The 15076-nt window shown below is 47.6% G+C and overlaps 1 protein-coding gene across 2 annotated transcripts in view; it reads left to right on the top strand.

Annotated features, from left to right (window-relative positions):
• DNAH1 (dynein axonemal heavy chain 1) overlaps window positions 1–15076 on the top strand; it is a 168267-nt gene that overhangs the window by 120567 nt on the left and 32624 nt on the right. For both annotated transcript variants that reach the window (XM_029052729.2, XM_029052730.2), the window contains 3 exons: window positions 659–769; window positions 999–1184; window positions 13297–13488. In XM_029052729.2, the coding sequence (XP_028908562.1) occupies window positions 659–769; window positions 999–1184; window positions 13297–13488 (489 nt within the window). The remainder of the gene's footprint in view (window positions 1–658; window positions 770–998; window positions 1185–13296; window positions 13489–15076) is intronic.

Genomic DNA, 15076 nt, shown 5'->3' with positions numbered 1-15076 from the left:
TGCAGTGTGAACTTTGTTTTAATATGGATTACGTAAGTGAGATATTAGGACAAGGAAAAGAACTGAGGTCCTTAGAGAAATAAAAGTACATAGATTGACTGAAAATGGGCATCAAAACATCCCCTGCTCAAGGATGTTGGAATTGCTCAGTTGAGGATCAGCATAAAGGTGTGTATATAGGTCCCCCTCTTAAGAACAGCAAAAATCCTATTAATGGGTTATCCTGATGGCTTAGCATTCTACCTCTGACTTCTACAACAGGATACTTGGGGGAACCATATGACAGTCACCTACTTTAATATCTAATATCTACTCCACTGTTGAGAGATATTAGTTACCGGGAAGTAGCATAGCCTAGTGGAAAGAGCACTGGCCTGGGAGTCAGAAGATCTGTGTTCTAATCCCGGCTCCACCACTCACCTGCTGTGTGACCTAGGGCAATTCATTTAGTTTCCCTGGGCCTCAGTTCTCTCCTCTGCAAAATGGAGATTCAATACCTGTTCTCCCTCCTTTTTAAACTGTGAGCCCCATGTGGGACCTGATTATCTTGTTTCTACCCCAGCGACTAGTACAATGCTTGGCATATGGTAAGTGCTTAAATAGCACAATTATCATTATTCATATCATCCCTAACATCTGTAATTTCATTTTTTCCCAGCTGCTGAGGACATCTGAAGATGTAGTAAAGATGCAGGAAGAGCTGGAAATAATGCGTCCTCTTCTGGAAGAGGCAGCCGAAAATACCTTGATAACGATGGACCAAATAGGGGTACAGGATGGGAGGGGAAGATTTCCTCAGGTCCTCTCCTTAGAAGGGGGCAATGGATTCCACAGTCTCCTTTAGAAACCCATTTCCCTGGGGGAGAGCAGTGGGCATTCTCAGTCTCTGCTCTGGGTGGGATCTCAGGGTTGAATTTCAGCCACTGCTCTTCACCCACCCCCAAACGTTGGCCTATTAAGCTGCCCTGACAGTATGTCTGCCCCCTCCCCCCACGCAGATGGACACAGCTGTGGCAGAAGACACACGCAGTGATGTACAGGCAGAAGAGAAGAAAGCCAACGAAAAGGCCCAGAGAGCTCAGGCCATTGCTGATGATGCCCAGAAAGACTTGGATGAAGCCCTCCCAGCTCTCAGTGCTGCTCTAGCCAGTCTGAGGAACCTTAACAAGAATGATGTGACTGAGGTGAGGGGGCTTGAGTGTCTGACTGGAATTGTCTGAATCCTGAGTACATTATCCCATCCTACTAGCAAGGAAAATAGGTAGCACATTTTCAGAGGCCAAAATAACTCTGCTTTTTGTCCTCTCTGTTAGTTTCCCTCTCCACAGAAAGCCTAACTGTATTTGTTAATAATAATAATAGTAATAATGGTATTTGTTAAACACTATGTGTCAAGCCCTGTTCTAAGTGCTGGATTATGGTAGGTACTGGAGGTAGTAAGGGGAGGGATCTGAGATGTAGTGCTTTTAATCATTGGTATTTACTGACCTCTTACTCTGTGCAGAGCACTGTACTAAGTGTTTGGGAGAGTACAATACAACAGAGTTGGTAGACATGCTCCCTGCCCATAACCTTCATAACATCACTAAAATCTGTCCTTTCCTCTCCATCCAAACTGTTAGCACGTTAATCCAAGCACTTATCCTATCTCATCTTAATTACTGCATCAGCCTTGTTGCTGACCTCCCTGCCTCCTGTCTCTCCCCACTCCAGTCCATGCTTCACTCTGCTACCCAGATTATTTTTCTACCAAAATATAGAGTTCATGTTTCCCCACTCCTCAAGAATCTCCAGTAGTTGCCCATCCACCTCCACATCAAACAGAAACTCCTTACCATTAGCTTTAAAAGCACTCGATGACCTTGCCTCCTCCTACCAAGTGGCATTCCCTAAGCCCTCATTTCCTTTTCTCCCACTCCCTTCTGTGTTGTCCTGATTTGCTCCCTTTATTTACTGCTCTTCCCATCTCAGCCCCACAACAAAGTACGTCTGTAATTTATATTAATGTCTGTCTCCCCACATAGACTGTAAGCTCCTTATGGGCAGGGAATGTGTCTGTTATATTTTACTCTCCCAAGTGCTTAGTACAGTGCTCTGCATACAGTGAGCACTCAAATGCGATTGATTGAACAAGTTTTATGAGCACAAAGTTGAAATATGGTAAATTACTGAAGCTAACTTCATCTAGAAGACCTAAAAAAAAACAAACCAGTGGCTTTTTGTTTGGCTGAGTCTTTTCAGGTCAGACCTGGGAGCCCTGAACTCCTTTACCTTGAGCACCTTCAGTCATAGCATGAACTGGTTTGCATTTAACCTTCTCTCTTCTCACGGTCCTCTCTCCACCTCTTAAGATGAAAGGGAGGCCATACATATCATCTGTCCTAGCCCTACAGCTTTAATAGATGGCAAGAGGGGAAAAAGAAACTCTGTAGACTAGATAAAACCCAAGAGGATCAGTGCTGAAATGAATAGGAGGGAAAGGCAGATTGCCTATATCTAATTTTTTTCTCAAGAGTTAGAAGAGCAAAATAACAGGTTAGTGGGGCTTTCCAGCCCTCAAATACAAAGCCATCTGAAGGAGTCATCTAGGCTCGCCTCTCCTATTCAGGCACTTAGAGCCACGGTTATGGTTGCAATTTTCAAGTGCTCAGTTTTGGATAGCTTGGCCAGACATCTGTAGGGTGCAAGGCACAGGATTTAAAAAACAAACTCTTGTTGCTCAAGAACTGGGTCAAGGACAAGTAGTAAAGGTTAGATTAGAGAGTAAAGAAATGACAGGCTGAGAGTAAGAGACAAGGAGTTATATCAGGCTTCATCAGGCCAACAAGATTTCTTTGAAAGACTTCTTTATTAAATGCTCAGAGCCCACACAGCACCACCAACTTATCTCCCTAACATTTCCCAGAAAGATATCCAAGGCTTGTGTGTAACTCTCCACCCTGCCTATGTGTGCATTCCTTCTACTCAGCCTGGAATGGCCCTTGAAACACTTCTTCCCCCAGCCCCTCACCCACACATACCACTGTGTAAACTTGAGGCTACCCTTGGCAGGGTCTGAGCCTGCCACTACCTCTTATTAAGCTCTTCCCAGTCGACTCTTCTCCCTCTGTTACTTTGCTGAGGTGTTTGAGGCCTGCAGGCTAAACTAGTCCAGGGAGTCAGGCCCACTCCATGGCTAGGGGCAGACTGTCTCTCCTTGACGAGTCACAAGAAGGGAAGCCTGCTCTTCCAACTGCTCTACTGTCTCCCGTAGCAGTCCCACTTCTAAGAAGAACAGTACATAGAGGCTGTGCTCCATCTGCTGAAATGGGTTCTGGCGAGACTTGCGCTTGGTCCTGAGGTTTTCCATCACCTTTGCCAGCAACTGGGAAAGGTCATTCATAGAGAGACTTAGACTGTCTAGAGATTCTGTTATTACCTAGGAACAGGAGAAAGGGGCAGAGGGAACAAAACAAAACAGAAAACCAAAAGTGGAATACCCTCCAACGAGATAGTGAGACACAGACCCAGAGTATGCCCGGGGGAAACTTGAGGAAAACTGAGAAGACTATTGGTTAAATAAGTGAGCTAGTCTTCTCTTGCCCCTGTTGTCTGAGTGATTGGGACTAGCAAAGCCAAAGCCATCATATGAGGACTTGAGCTGATTCATTTAAACTAGGCCTCAGCTACCAGACTTATGGTGGTACAGCAGATGAGTGGGGTTTTGTGGCCCCAGATCACTTCCCTGGGTTTCTGGGATATAGAAAAAAGTGTCTTGAAATTTGTGGGTCGGGGTATTACTAAAGACCGTGACCACTCTTCCAATCTTCATCTTCTGCACTAGACCCCACCTGGCAGCTACCTTGGTCGGGGAGGGGGGGCTTCCCTCCCCTCCCCCAGAATGGGTCCCTGCTTTGCCACACAGCTGAATTTCCTGAGTGGGACCGTGCCATTACAAATCCAACCTTTGGCCATGGATATATGGCATTGGCTTAGTGATCTGATCATCCAGAAGGCAAGGAAGCACATTCCTAAACCCCGGAGGCCAACCCTGCCCCCACCCCCTGGCAACTTGGGTTTTTACCATACCTTGGGACGGAGTAGCAGTTGCTTAAATTCGTTGTACAAGGCCCCATACAATGCTTTGCAGTCAGTCTCCAGAGTAAAAAGGTGAGAGGGAGGTATGGCCAGGTGCTGTCTCAAGATCTTCACCTCTTGCCACAGGTGGGTGCTCCGAGCAGCTTTGGTTCCATAACTGTGAGAGAACTGTGGCTCCTGGTGCCCCTCCAATATCTTCCGGAGCCTAGGTGATAAACCAGAATGAGAGCCTTAACGTACATTCTCCGTTTCACCATTAACAAACTTCCCAGAAAGGATGAGGGCCAAGTAATTTTGGGAGGGTCCCCTAAAATTTCACTGGGATCTCACTCCTTTACTCCCATGAACTCCTCACCACCTCACACACTCACCTACCTGGGCACACACTTGATCTTACAATATCTAGTAACTGTACAATCTACCCCCACCAATTCTGAAGTTCCTCTATCTGACCATAACCTCCTCACCTGCTTTTTCCCATACACCCACCTCCAGCGAATGTGTCCGTTTCCCCCTCCCCACAAGAGACCTCTGTTCTTTTGACCCCCCTCCAGTATTCTACAGCCATCCTACCCCATTTGGTCTCCATACCCAAACTGCCTTCTCCTGACGCACAATGCGACACACTCTACACCACTCTCTCTACTGAACTGAACTCCTTTGCTCCCCTGTCCCTCCACCAGTCTCGTACCACTAACTGCAACCCTGGATCACCTCCACAGTACACTTCCTCCACTCCTGTACCTGAGCTGCAGAGCACTGATGGAGGAAATCCAAACATCTCTCTGACTTTGTCCATTCATTCTTATCTCCTTCAATTTGGTCCTCCCCACTGCCCAACAACAGTACTTCTCCTAATTCGCTCCCATACCCACTGCCCCGACCAGCTGTTTTGGACATTTAACTCCCTTCTCAAATCTCCTGTCCCTCCACCCCCATCTCTTTCCCCTGATGACCTGGCCACGTGCTTCAACAAAATTGAAACCATCAGATGTGATCTCCCTAAAATATCCCCTGCTCCTCTCCAATCCCCCCACTCCACACTCTTCAACTCTCCCTATAGTCCCTGAAGTAACTCAAGATGAAATCTTTCAACTCCTCTCAATCTACCCCATACACCTGTGCTTCTGACCCCATCCCTACATACCTTTTTTAAAAAACTTACCCCTTCCCTTCTTCCCTCCTTGACTGCCATCTTTAACTGTGCAATTTCCAACAGCTTCTTCCCCACTGATGTCTAACATGCTTATGTATTCCCTATCCTAAAAAACCCCAAAAAACCCTCCCTAGACCCCACAGCTCCCTCCAGTTATTGCCCCATCTCACTACCATTTCTCTCCAAACTTCTAGAGAGTTGTTTACATCTGCTGTTTCCACTTCTTATTCCTCAGTTCTCTCCTTGATCCCCTCCAATCTGGCTTCTTCCCCCTTCACTCCACAGAAAACAGTCCTCTCTAAGGTAACCAATGACTTTCTCACCAAATCTGACTGCCCCTATTCCATCCTGATCCTCCTACACCTCTCAGCCACCTTTGACAATGTAAACCACCCACTTCTCCTTGAAACTTTATCCAACCTTGAATTCAATAATACTGTCCTCTCCTGGTTCTCCTCCTATCTCTCCGATGGCTCCTTCTCAGTTTTTTGCAGGCCTCTCCTCTGCCTCCCACCCTCTGATAATTGGGGTCCCTCAAGGCTCAGTTCTAGGTCCCCTTCTATTCTCCCTCTACACCCACTCCCTTGGAGAACTCATTCAGCCCAGTGGCTTCAATTACCACCTCTATGTAGATGATCCTTTGTTCCGCCCCCCACAGCAAGAGGCTCATTTGGCTGTGGGGAGCTGGAACAATTGTTTTAGCAAGTGAAGTGAGGAAACTAAAGGGGAATATGGTAGAAGCACAGATGGCTAAGTGGGGCCCTCTGCTAATCAGAGAACTCACACTTTTTGAAGTAATTTGACTTCTGGCAACCTGCTGTTTCTCACCTCCCCCAGGTAATGGTATTTGTTAAGTGCTTACTATGTGCCGAGCACTGGGATACAGACAAGATGATCAGGTTGGGCATAGTCTCCATCCCACACAGGGCTCCCAGGTGAAGATACAGTACCTCTAGACTGAAAGCTCATCGGGGATAGGGAACATATCTACCGACTCTGTTGGATTGTACTTTCCTAAGTGCTTAATATAGTGATCTACACACAGAAAGTGCTTGAACACCATTGATGGATTGAAATGCTCTGAAAGGAGAAAACCCACAAGATTGGAGGTTAATCTGGGCTAATCCTTCATTCCACCACAGGGATTGGTTGCCGCCTTACCGATAGGATGTCTGGCCACTAGAGCCTCTCTCCAAATGTGGACAGGGCTTGCCTTCCCAAGGATGGTCTCCAACTCTCATCAGCCTCCTCTGTGGCTCCGAGTGCCAGCCCCGTAGTCCTTCCAGCAGCTCTTTCAGGTTGTGCTCCACTCGATTCTGCTCCCGCAGCTCCAGTGACAACCAGAGCTCCAGCAGGTCCAACCGGGCATGCTGACTGAGCAGCTGCCCTTTGACCTGCTCCTGGGCCTGGGTCACCTGCCTCAAGCGGGCAGCCTCCAAGTCCAGATCTCCCTGGACAATGGGCAATCGGATAAGACTGACATCAGCCCAAAGGAAGGGTCCTAGGTACTGAACCTGGAGCCATTTGATGTCACGCTGAAAGAAGTGCAGCTCCTTCCTTAGGCTGACTAGGCGAAAGGCCAGTTCATCCTTTTCCTGAAAGGAAATGTCGAGAACACCAGGATAGTTTCTGCGCTTGTATCAGTGACCTTCGGGCACTTGGTATTTGCCCCACCCTCAGCCCCACAGCATATATGTATAGTTAGGTGATACTAGTTACGCGACCCCCCGAGCAACCTTACTTAAAAATCACCTCCTCCAAGAGGCCTTCCCAGACTGAGCTCCTCTTCCCCCTCTACTCCCTCTGCCATCCCCCCTTTACCTCTCCGCAGCTAAAGCCTCATTTTCCCCTTTTCCCTCTGCTCCTCCACCTCTCCCTTCCCATCCCCACAGCACTGTACTCGTCCGCTCAACTGTATATATTTTCGTTACCCTATTTATTTTGTTAATGAATTGTACATCGCCTTGATTCTATTTAGTTGCCATTGTTTTTACGAGATGTTCTTCCCCTTGACGCTGTTTAGTGCCATTGTTCTTGTCTGTCCGTCTCCCCCGATTAGACTGTAAGCCCATCAAACGGCAGGGACTGTCTCTATCTGTTGCCGACTTGTTCATCCCAAGCGCTTAGTACAGTGCTCTGCACATAGTAAGCGCTCAATAAATACTATTGAATGAATGAATGAATGAATGAATATCGTAAATTATTTATATTAATGTCTACCTCACGCTCTAGGCTGTAAACTCTGCAGGCAGGGAACTTGTCTACCAAGTCTGTTATATTGTCCTCTCCTAAGCACTTAGGACAGTGCTCAGCACACATTTAGCACTCAAATCACATTGACTGATTGTCACCGAGGGCTCAAAGACCTCAGAGATACCACTTACAGGGTCTGCCTTGGAACTGGCCTGCCACAACCCTGGCCACCAGCCACCATCTCCTCCTAAAGTGTATATCTGAGTGCCATGCAGAGAAGGCAGAAAGTGAGACTACAGAAGGAGCAGCAGCAGCAGCGAGGGACCCACCTGTGTGTTTAGGGTGTCATGCAGATTCTTCTCTGCCCACTGCAGGGCTGCACGGAACCCTTGCACATCTGCCGAAATAGTCATCACCATCTGGCGGATGCAGAAATGTGCCAGCTCCACGCATGCCAGCTCCTCTTGGCAGCTACGCCAGTCTCCGGACAACTTTAGCTCAGCAGCCCCTGTGCTTCTCCTTGAGTTATCAGAAACAAGGGCTCTTTGGACCCATTTGCCCATTTCCTCTAGGCCCCCTAGGACCTTATCCTCGCTGTCAAGATTTGGTAGTTCTCCCACATCTCCAGGGGCGGCCCTGTCAGCGCTCCCCATCTTGACACCAATCTTATCCCAGGAGTCAGCTTGATCCTCAGAGGGATCAACGGCCTCCTTATCGGGGTCCCCCACCCCCTCTGGGAGCATTTTTGGAATACACCAGGCCAGTCCAGCTCCAACCTGAACCTCCAGCTTCAGATAGCTATCCAGGTCTTCCCGAGCCATCAGGACCAGCAGATCCCCATCCCCGACCTCCTTGTACATTTTCCCCAGTTGCTTGGCAACCCGACAAGCTCGCTGCAGTGCTGCATTGACGTGGTAGTTCTCCTGGGTTATTTCTAGCCGGGCTCTCTTCAGCCTGTGTTCCGTCTCCTCTCTGGTTTCAGCCAACTGGCCTGCTTTTTGTTTCAGGCTGGCCTCCCATACCTGGATAATGTGGTGTCGGTGAAGCTGCAGCACCCTGTGTCTCTCTAACACTTTCAGCTGTAGTTCTAGCAGTTCCAGGGGCAGGCTTGAGTCCTCCATGGGGTAGGAACAGGTTTGCAGGGCCTGATCTAGGGCAATGGTCTCCAGAATGGGCTGGTCTAAGGCAAGAAGGGCCTTGTAGGCTTCCACTTCCTCTCTTTTCAGCAAGTTCTCCGTGCCCACCACACTGCAGAACCATTCTAGGAATTGTCTCACCTCGGGGCATTCGAAGAGCCAGTCGAAGTCCTCTCCGTGTAAGGCACCAGCCATAGGGTAGCTAATAGTCTTCAGCAGATCCACAAATTGGGTTCCTCGATTGAGGGTATCCATCTGAAAGAGCTGGAAACAGTTCTAGTATGTTATGGTGTCACGGAACAGAGATCCCTGCTGAAAGGGATATCACTCAGTGAACCTCTCCCCTTCCCAACTAAGTCAATGGCATTTTTTGAGCACCAACTGTGTGCTATGCACTTGGCAGAGTACTGTGGAATTAGTAGACTTGGTCCCTGCCTGCAAGGAGCCTACAGTCAAGCAGGGGAGGCAGGCACTGAGATCAAATTACAGGTAGGGGGAAGCAATCGAATATAACAATATGAACGGAAGTGCTGCTGGGGTCTGAGAATACTCAAGTGCTTAAGGGGTGTGGAAGTGCTCAAGTGGCAGTAGGAGGTTGGCATGTAAGGAAGGGAGGATGAGAAATTGATCAGGGAAGCCCTTTTGGAGGAGGTGGAATTTCAGAAACAAGAGCAGTGTCCTGTTGAATGTGAAAGGAAAGGGTAGTCCAAGCAATTGGAAGAGGGCAAGAGATCAGCAGTGGGAGAAAAGAATGAGGCACAGTGTGAGTAGGTTAGCTTAAGAGGAATGAAGCATTCCTGCTGGGGTGTACTGGGAGAAGATCAAAGAGAGAGTGGAGGAAGACAGCTGATGGACTGCCTTAAAGTCACTGGTCAGGAGGTTCTGCTTAATGCAGACAGGAAGGAGAAACCACTGGAGATTTTGGAAGAGTGGGTAGTGCTGTGAGGGATGATGCTTTAGGAAGACAATGTGGGCAGCAGAGAAAAGCAGGGACTGGAGGGGGAAGAGACTGGAGGCAGGGAGGTCAGCAAGGAGGCTGATGCGGTAGTCAAGTCGGTTGCTGACCAGTGCCTAGAGCAGTGTAATAGCTGCTTAGATGGAGAGGAAGGGACGTACTTGGGAGTATGTTGTAGAGGAAGAACTGCCAGAATTTAGTGACAAACCAAACAGAGGTTGAAGTGGAGGTGGGAAGCAAGGATAATGCCCAGGTTACAGGCTTGAGATGAGAAGGATAATGTTTACTGTGATGGAAGAGTTGGGTGTAGGAGAAGATTTGGAAGGGAAGGTGAGGAGTTGAGACAATGTGCTCTCTGAAGTGGCCAGCACAGCCTTCTGGGATACTTTTAAACTTATTTAAGCCCCAGGACCCAGCCAGACCAAAAGCAAGTCCCAGGCTCTCACAGAGCACTGGCCTGGGAGTTAAAAGGACCTGGGTTCTAATCCCAGCTCCACTACTTGAACTCTGTGTGACATTGGGTAAATCGCTTCTTCTCTATGCCTCAGTTACCTCACCTGTAAAGTGGGGATTACTACTGTGAACCCCATATGGGACACAGACTCCGTCTAATTTGATTAGCTTGTATTTACCCCAGGGCTTAGTACAATACCTGGCATAGCCAGCACTTAATACCACAATTATTAATATAGCACAGCCCTGAAAGGGAAGAACAGCAGATCCAACTTCAGGTTGGAACCTCTCTGTATAATTGAGTTATTCCATGCCCCAGGCTTACCTATCCTCTATGGAACATTCAAGGAGTCTAGAGCGGGAGTTATTGAACATAACCATAGCAAAGCAGATTGAAGTTTTGATTCAAGTAGTACTTGTTAAGTCCTGGGATAGAAATAAATCAATAAGGTTGGACATAGTCCCTGTCCCACATGGGACTAACAGTTTAAAAGGAAGAACAGGTATTAATTTCCCATTTTACAATTGAGGAAAAAGAAGCAAAAATAAGCAGCTTGCCAAGGTCACACAACAGGCAAGTGTCAGAACGAGGTTTAACATTCAGGTTCTCCGAATCCCAGGCCTATGCTCTTTCCACTAAGCCACACCGCTTCCCCAATGAAGGTTCTCTCCATTCCCCACCCATTAAGGGAGGAAATCTCAGTGGAAGTCTGCAGTAGGGTATCCCTCAACATAAAAACCAGTTTCCCTCCTAAGTAAACAGTGAGGGAGAAAAACCTTAAATTTCTAATGTGGTAGTTACCTGTAACTCCAGGAGAACAAAAGAATCAGAAGCTTCCCATAAGCCTTTTGGGGTTAGGGCAGAGGCTCTACTTAAATACTTTGAGAGGTTCACTTACAGCGCTCCACCTGCAGAGCTGAATTGCATCAGCTGCCTCACTGGCTGCCCAGCCCCACCCACCAGCTCAAGTGAGAAACTCTTCCTACTACAGCCTGATAGCAAAATCAAACAGCTCTGGAATCCCTACCCCTTAACATCCTTCTGGGAAAACCTCTTTATCAGTAAATCAATTATATTTATTGAGCACTTACTGTATGGAGAGTACCATTCTAAGTGCTTGAAAGAGTACAATACCACATTGTTGGTAGGAATAATTCCTGCTCTGCTTACAATCTAATGGGGGAGACAGACATGAAAATAAAATTACAGATAAGGGAAGAGCAGAGTATAAGGATATGAGGCTAGGATGGGGTTTGCATGAAAGTGCACAAAGGGGACTAGGGTGAGGAGAGAATCAAAGTGCTTAAGGGGTACAGACCCAACTGCATAGGTGACGTAGAAGGAGGGCAAGTGGTTTGGGAAATGAGGCATTAATCTGGGAAGGCCTTTTAGAGTCAATGGTAAGGACTTTCTGCTTGATGTGGAGATGGATGGACTACTACTGGAGGTTTTTGAGGACTGGGAAGATGTGGACTGAACTGTTTTATGGAAAAAATATGGCCTGGGCAGCAGAGTGAAGTGTGGATTAGAGTGGGGAGAGACAGGAGGCAGGGAGGCAGTAGTCAAGGTGGGATATCATAAGTGCTTGTACCAGTGTAGTAGCAGTTTGGATGGAGGGGAAGGTATGCTATCTAGAGTTGTTATGAAGGAAGAACCATCAGGATTTGGTGACAGACTGAATATGCAGGTTGAATGAGAGAGATGAGTTGAGGATAATGCCAAGGCTAGTGGCTTGCAAGACAGGGAAGATGGTTGTGCTGTCTACAGTAATAGGAATAGTTAGTGGAGGAATAGGGTTTGGGTGGGAAGGTGAGTTCTGTTTTTGACACCTTAAGTTTGAGGTGTTGGTGGAATATTCAAGTAGAGATGTCCTGAAGGTAGAAAGGTTAGATCAGAGCTGGAGAGGTAAATTGGTAGATTTGGGAATCGTCCACATAGAGGTGGTAGTTGAAGGTTATGGGAGTGAATGATTTCTCCAAGGGAGTGAGTGGAGATGGGGAATAAAAAGGGACCCAGAAACTGAGCCACAGTTAGGGGATGGAAGGCAGAGGAGGAGCCCACAGAGTAGATTGAGAAGGAGAGGCCAGAGAGATAGGAGGAAAACCAAGAGAGAACAGTGTCAGTGAAGCCAAGGTAAGATCATGTTTCTGGGTGAAGGAGCTGGTCCACAGTGTTGAAGGCAGCTGAGAGTTTGAGGGGGATTAGGACAGGGCAGGGAAGTTGCGTGGCTTAGTGGAAAGAGCACGGGCTTGGGAGTCAGAGGTCATGAGTTCTAATCCCAGCTCTGCCACTTGTCATCTGTGTGACTTTGGGCAAGTCACTTGACTTCTCTGTGCCTCAGTTACCTCATCTGTAAAATGGGGATTGAAGACTGAGAGCCCCACGTAGGACAACCCGATTACCTTGTATGTACCTCAGTGTTTAGAACAGTGCTTGGCACATAGTGCTTACAAATACCATCATTGTCATTATTATTTTTTATTATTATGGAGTAGAGGCCATTGGATTGGACAAGAAAGAGGTTGTTGATGAAAGTAAAGAGGGCAGCTTCCATGGGGTGGGGTTGTGGAGGGCAGAAGCTAGACTGCAGTAGGTTAAGGAGAAAATTGGAGAGAGGAAGTGGAGGTAGTGGGTGTAAATAATTTGCTTGAGGAAAGGTAGGAAGGAGATGGGGTGATAATTGGAGGGGATGTGTGAGAGAGAAGGCAGGTCAGAACTTTTTGGTCAAAGAGGAATTTCAGAGTTGTGGAGGTTAGAGATTGTACAGTGACTAGAGATGATGAGATAGAGCATGTGTCCAATTTGGTGAGTGGGTGAGGTGAGCTGGAGCTCAGTGGAGGTGAGGAGTGAGAGGAAATGGGCAAAGCGAAGGTCACTGGGAACATCGTAGGATCAGGGTAGGGATGGAAAAAGAGAGAGAGAATGAGAAAGGGTTCAGAAAGTTGGAGATGGAAGATGACCATGACTAGTAATTGGAGTGGGAGGTAGAGGCAGATGATAGGGGCTTCAAAGGAAGGGAAATCAATCAAAAGAGAGGGATGGGGGTTGATGTGAGAGCAGCACGGGGGGTGGGGGGGCTGCAAGAAGGAAACCAACTCCTCCCAGTAGGTCTTGGAGAGTGGGAGAAGATGAGGCCCCTCTGGAGAGAGTGGCTGGGGAGATAATGTCATCTGGAGAGAGCCAGGTTTCACTGATGGCAAGGAGGAGCGACGACTGGGTCAGGAATAGGTCGATGATGAAGGGAAGCTTTCCCTTAATGGAGTGGGGGTTCCACCAGTTCTACCTGGCTCTTCCTCTTGCTCACATCTACATTTGGCTCCTCCAGGTACGTGCCATGCAGAGGCCTCCCCCAGGGGTGAAACTGGTGATTGAAACTGTCTGTATCATGAAGGGAGTCAAGCCCAAGAAGCTGCCAGGAGAGAAGCCCGGCACAAAGATCGAAGACTACTGGGAGCCTGGTAGGATTCTTCTCCAGGACCCTGGCAGGTTCCTCGACAGCCTTTTCAAATATGATAAGGTGAGAGATGGTGATGTGCTAGGACTCGCTTCACACCTGACACAATGTTTACTGTTAATGGGTATCATTTTAAATCTACAGGTAAGTTCTGTAATGTAAATGAATAAACAAAACAAAAATCTGGGCTTGTTGTTAATAATGATAATTGTGATATTTTTAAAAAACTCACTAGTCTTTCATCCATTCAGTCGTATTTTTTGAGCGCTTACTGTGTGCAGAGCACCCATGTGCCAAACACTGTATTAAGCACTGAGGTAGAAACAGTAGAAGCAGATAGGACATGCTCCCTGTCCCACCCAGAGCTCACAGTCTATGGGGAAAGGAGAACAGGTAATAATAATAATCATATTGGCATTTGTTAAACGCTTACTATGTGCCGAGCACTGTTCTAAGCGCCGGGGTAGATACAGGGTAATCAGGTTGTCCCACATGAGGCTTACAGTCAATCCCCATTTTACAGATGAGGTAACTGGGGCACGGAGAAGTTAAGTGACTTGCCCAAAGTCACACAGCTGACATATGGCGGAGCCGGGGTTAGAACCCATGATCTCTGACTCCTAAGCCCGTGCTCTTTCCACTGAGCCATGCTGCTTCAGGTGTCTTATCCCCATTTCTACAGATGAGGAAACTGAGGCACAGAGAAGTCAAATGACTTGCCCTGATCACACAACAAGCAAGTGGCAGAGCCAGGATTAGAACCCAGATTTCTTGATGGCCAAGCCTGTTCTCCCAGCCCAACTCAAAATTCATTAAACTTTTTCTGATCCAGATTGACCCAATTCATGGGTTAACCCATGAAACCCACGGGTTGTAGCTTAACCCATTCACCATTACTTAAGTGAGTTCCACTAGGTACAGCAGAGATTTGGGAAAGCCTAGGGGCCCCATGAGCACAAGTCATCATTAATGAAGTCAGTCCCTGCCAGACGTGGGCAGGGTCTGGACAGTTTCCTGAGCCCAGTCAATCTGCTGTTTCATCCAGAAACTCATTTCTGAGCTTCAGCAATCAATCAATCAGTAGTATTTATTGAGTGCTCCCTATGTGCAGAGCACTGTACTGTATGCTTGGGAGAGTACAGTACAACAGAATTAGCAGTCATCTTTGCACCTTACAGTCCAAAGGGGGAGACAGATATTAATATAAATAAATGATTTATAATATATAATTTAAAGATACATACGTAAGTGATGTGGGGTTGAGGGTGGGGCGAATATCAGATACCCAAATGTCACAAGTCCACTTTCATAGATGACACAGAAGGGAGAGTGAGCCGGGGAAAAGAGGGCTTCTTGGGGCAGGCCTCTCGGAGGAGATGAGACCTTAATAATGCTTTGAAGGTGAGCAGAGTGGTGGTCTGGCATAGAAGGAGGGGAAGGGAGTTCCAGGCTAGGGGGAAGATGTGGGAAAGGGGTCAGCAAGGAGATAGACAAGTTCGAGGTACAGTGAGTGGGTTGGCATTAGAGGAGCAAAGTGTGTGGGCTGGGCCGTAGTAGGAAAGCAGTGAGGTAAGATTAGGAGGGGACAAGGTGATTGAGTGCTTTAAAGTCAACGGTAAGGAGTTTCTGTTGGATGAGAAGGTGGGTGGGC

This window comes from Ornithorhynchus anatinus, chromosome X2 (assembly GCF_004115215.2).
Source record: "Ornithorhynchus anatinus isolate Pmale09 chromosome X2, mOrnAna1.pri.v4, whole genome shotgun sequence".
NCBI classification, from domain to species: Eukaryota; Metazoa; Chordata; class Mammalia; order Monotremata; family Ornithorhynchidae; genus Ornithorhynchus; species Ornithorhynchus anatinus.
This window is presented reverse-complemented; position numbering and strand designations above follow the sequence as displayed.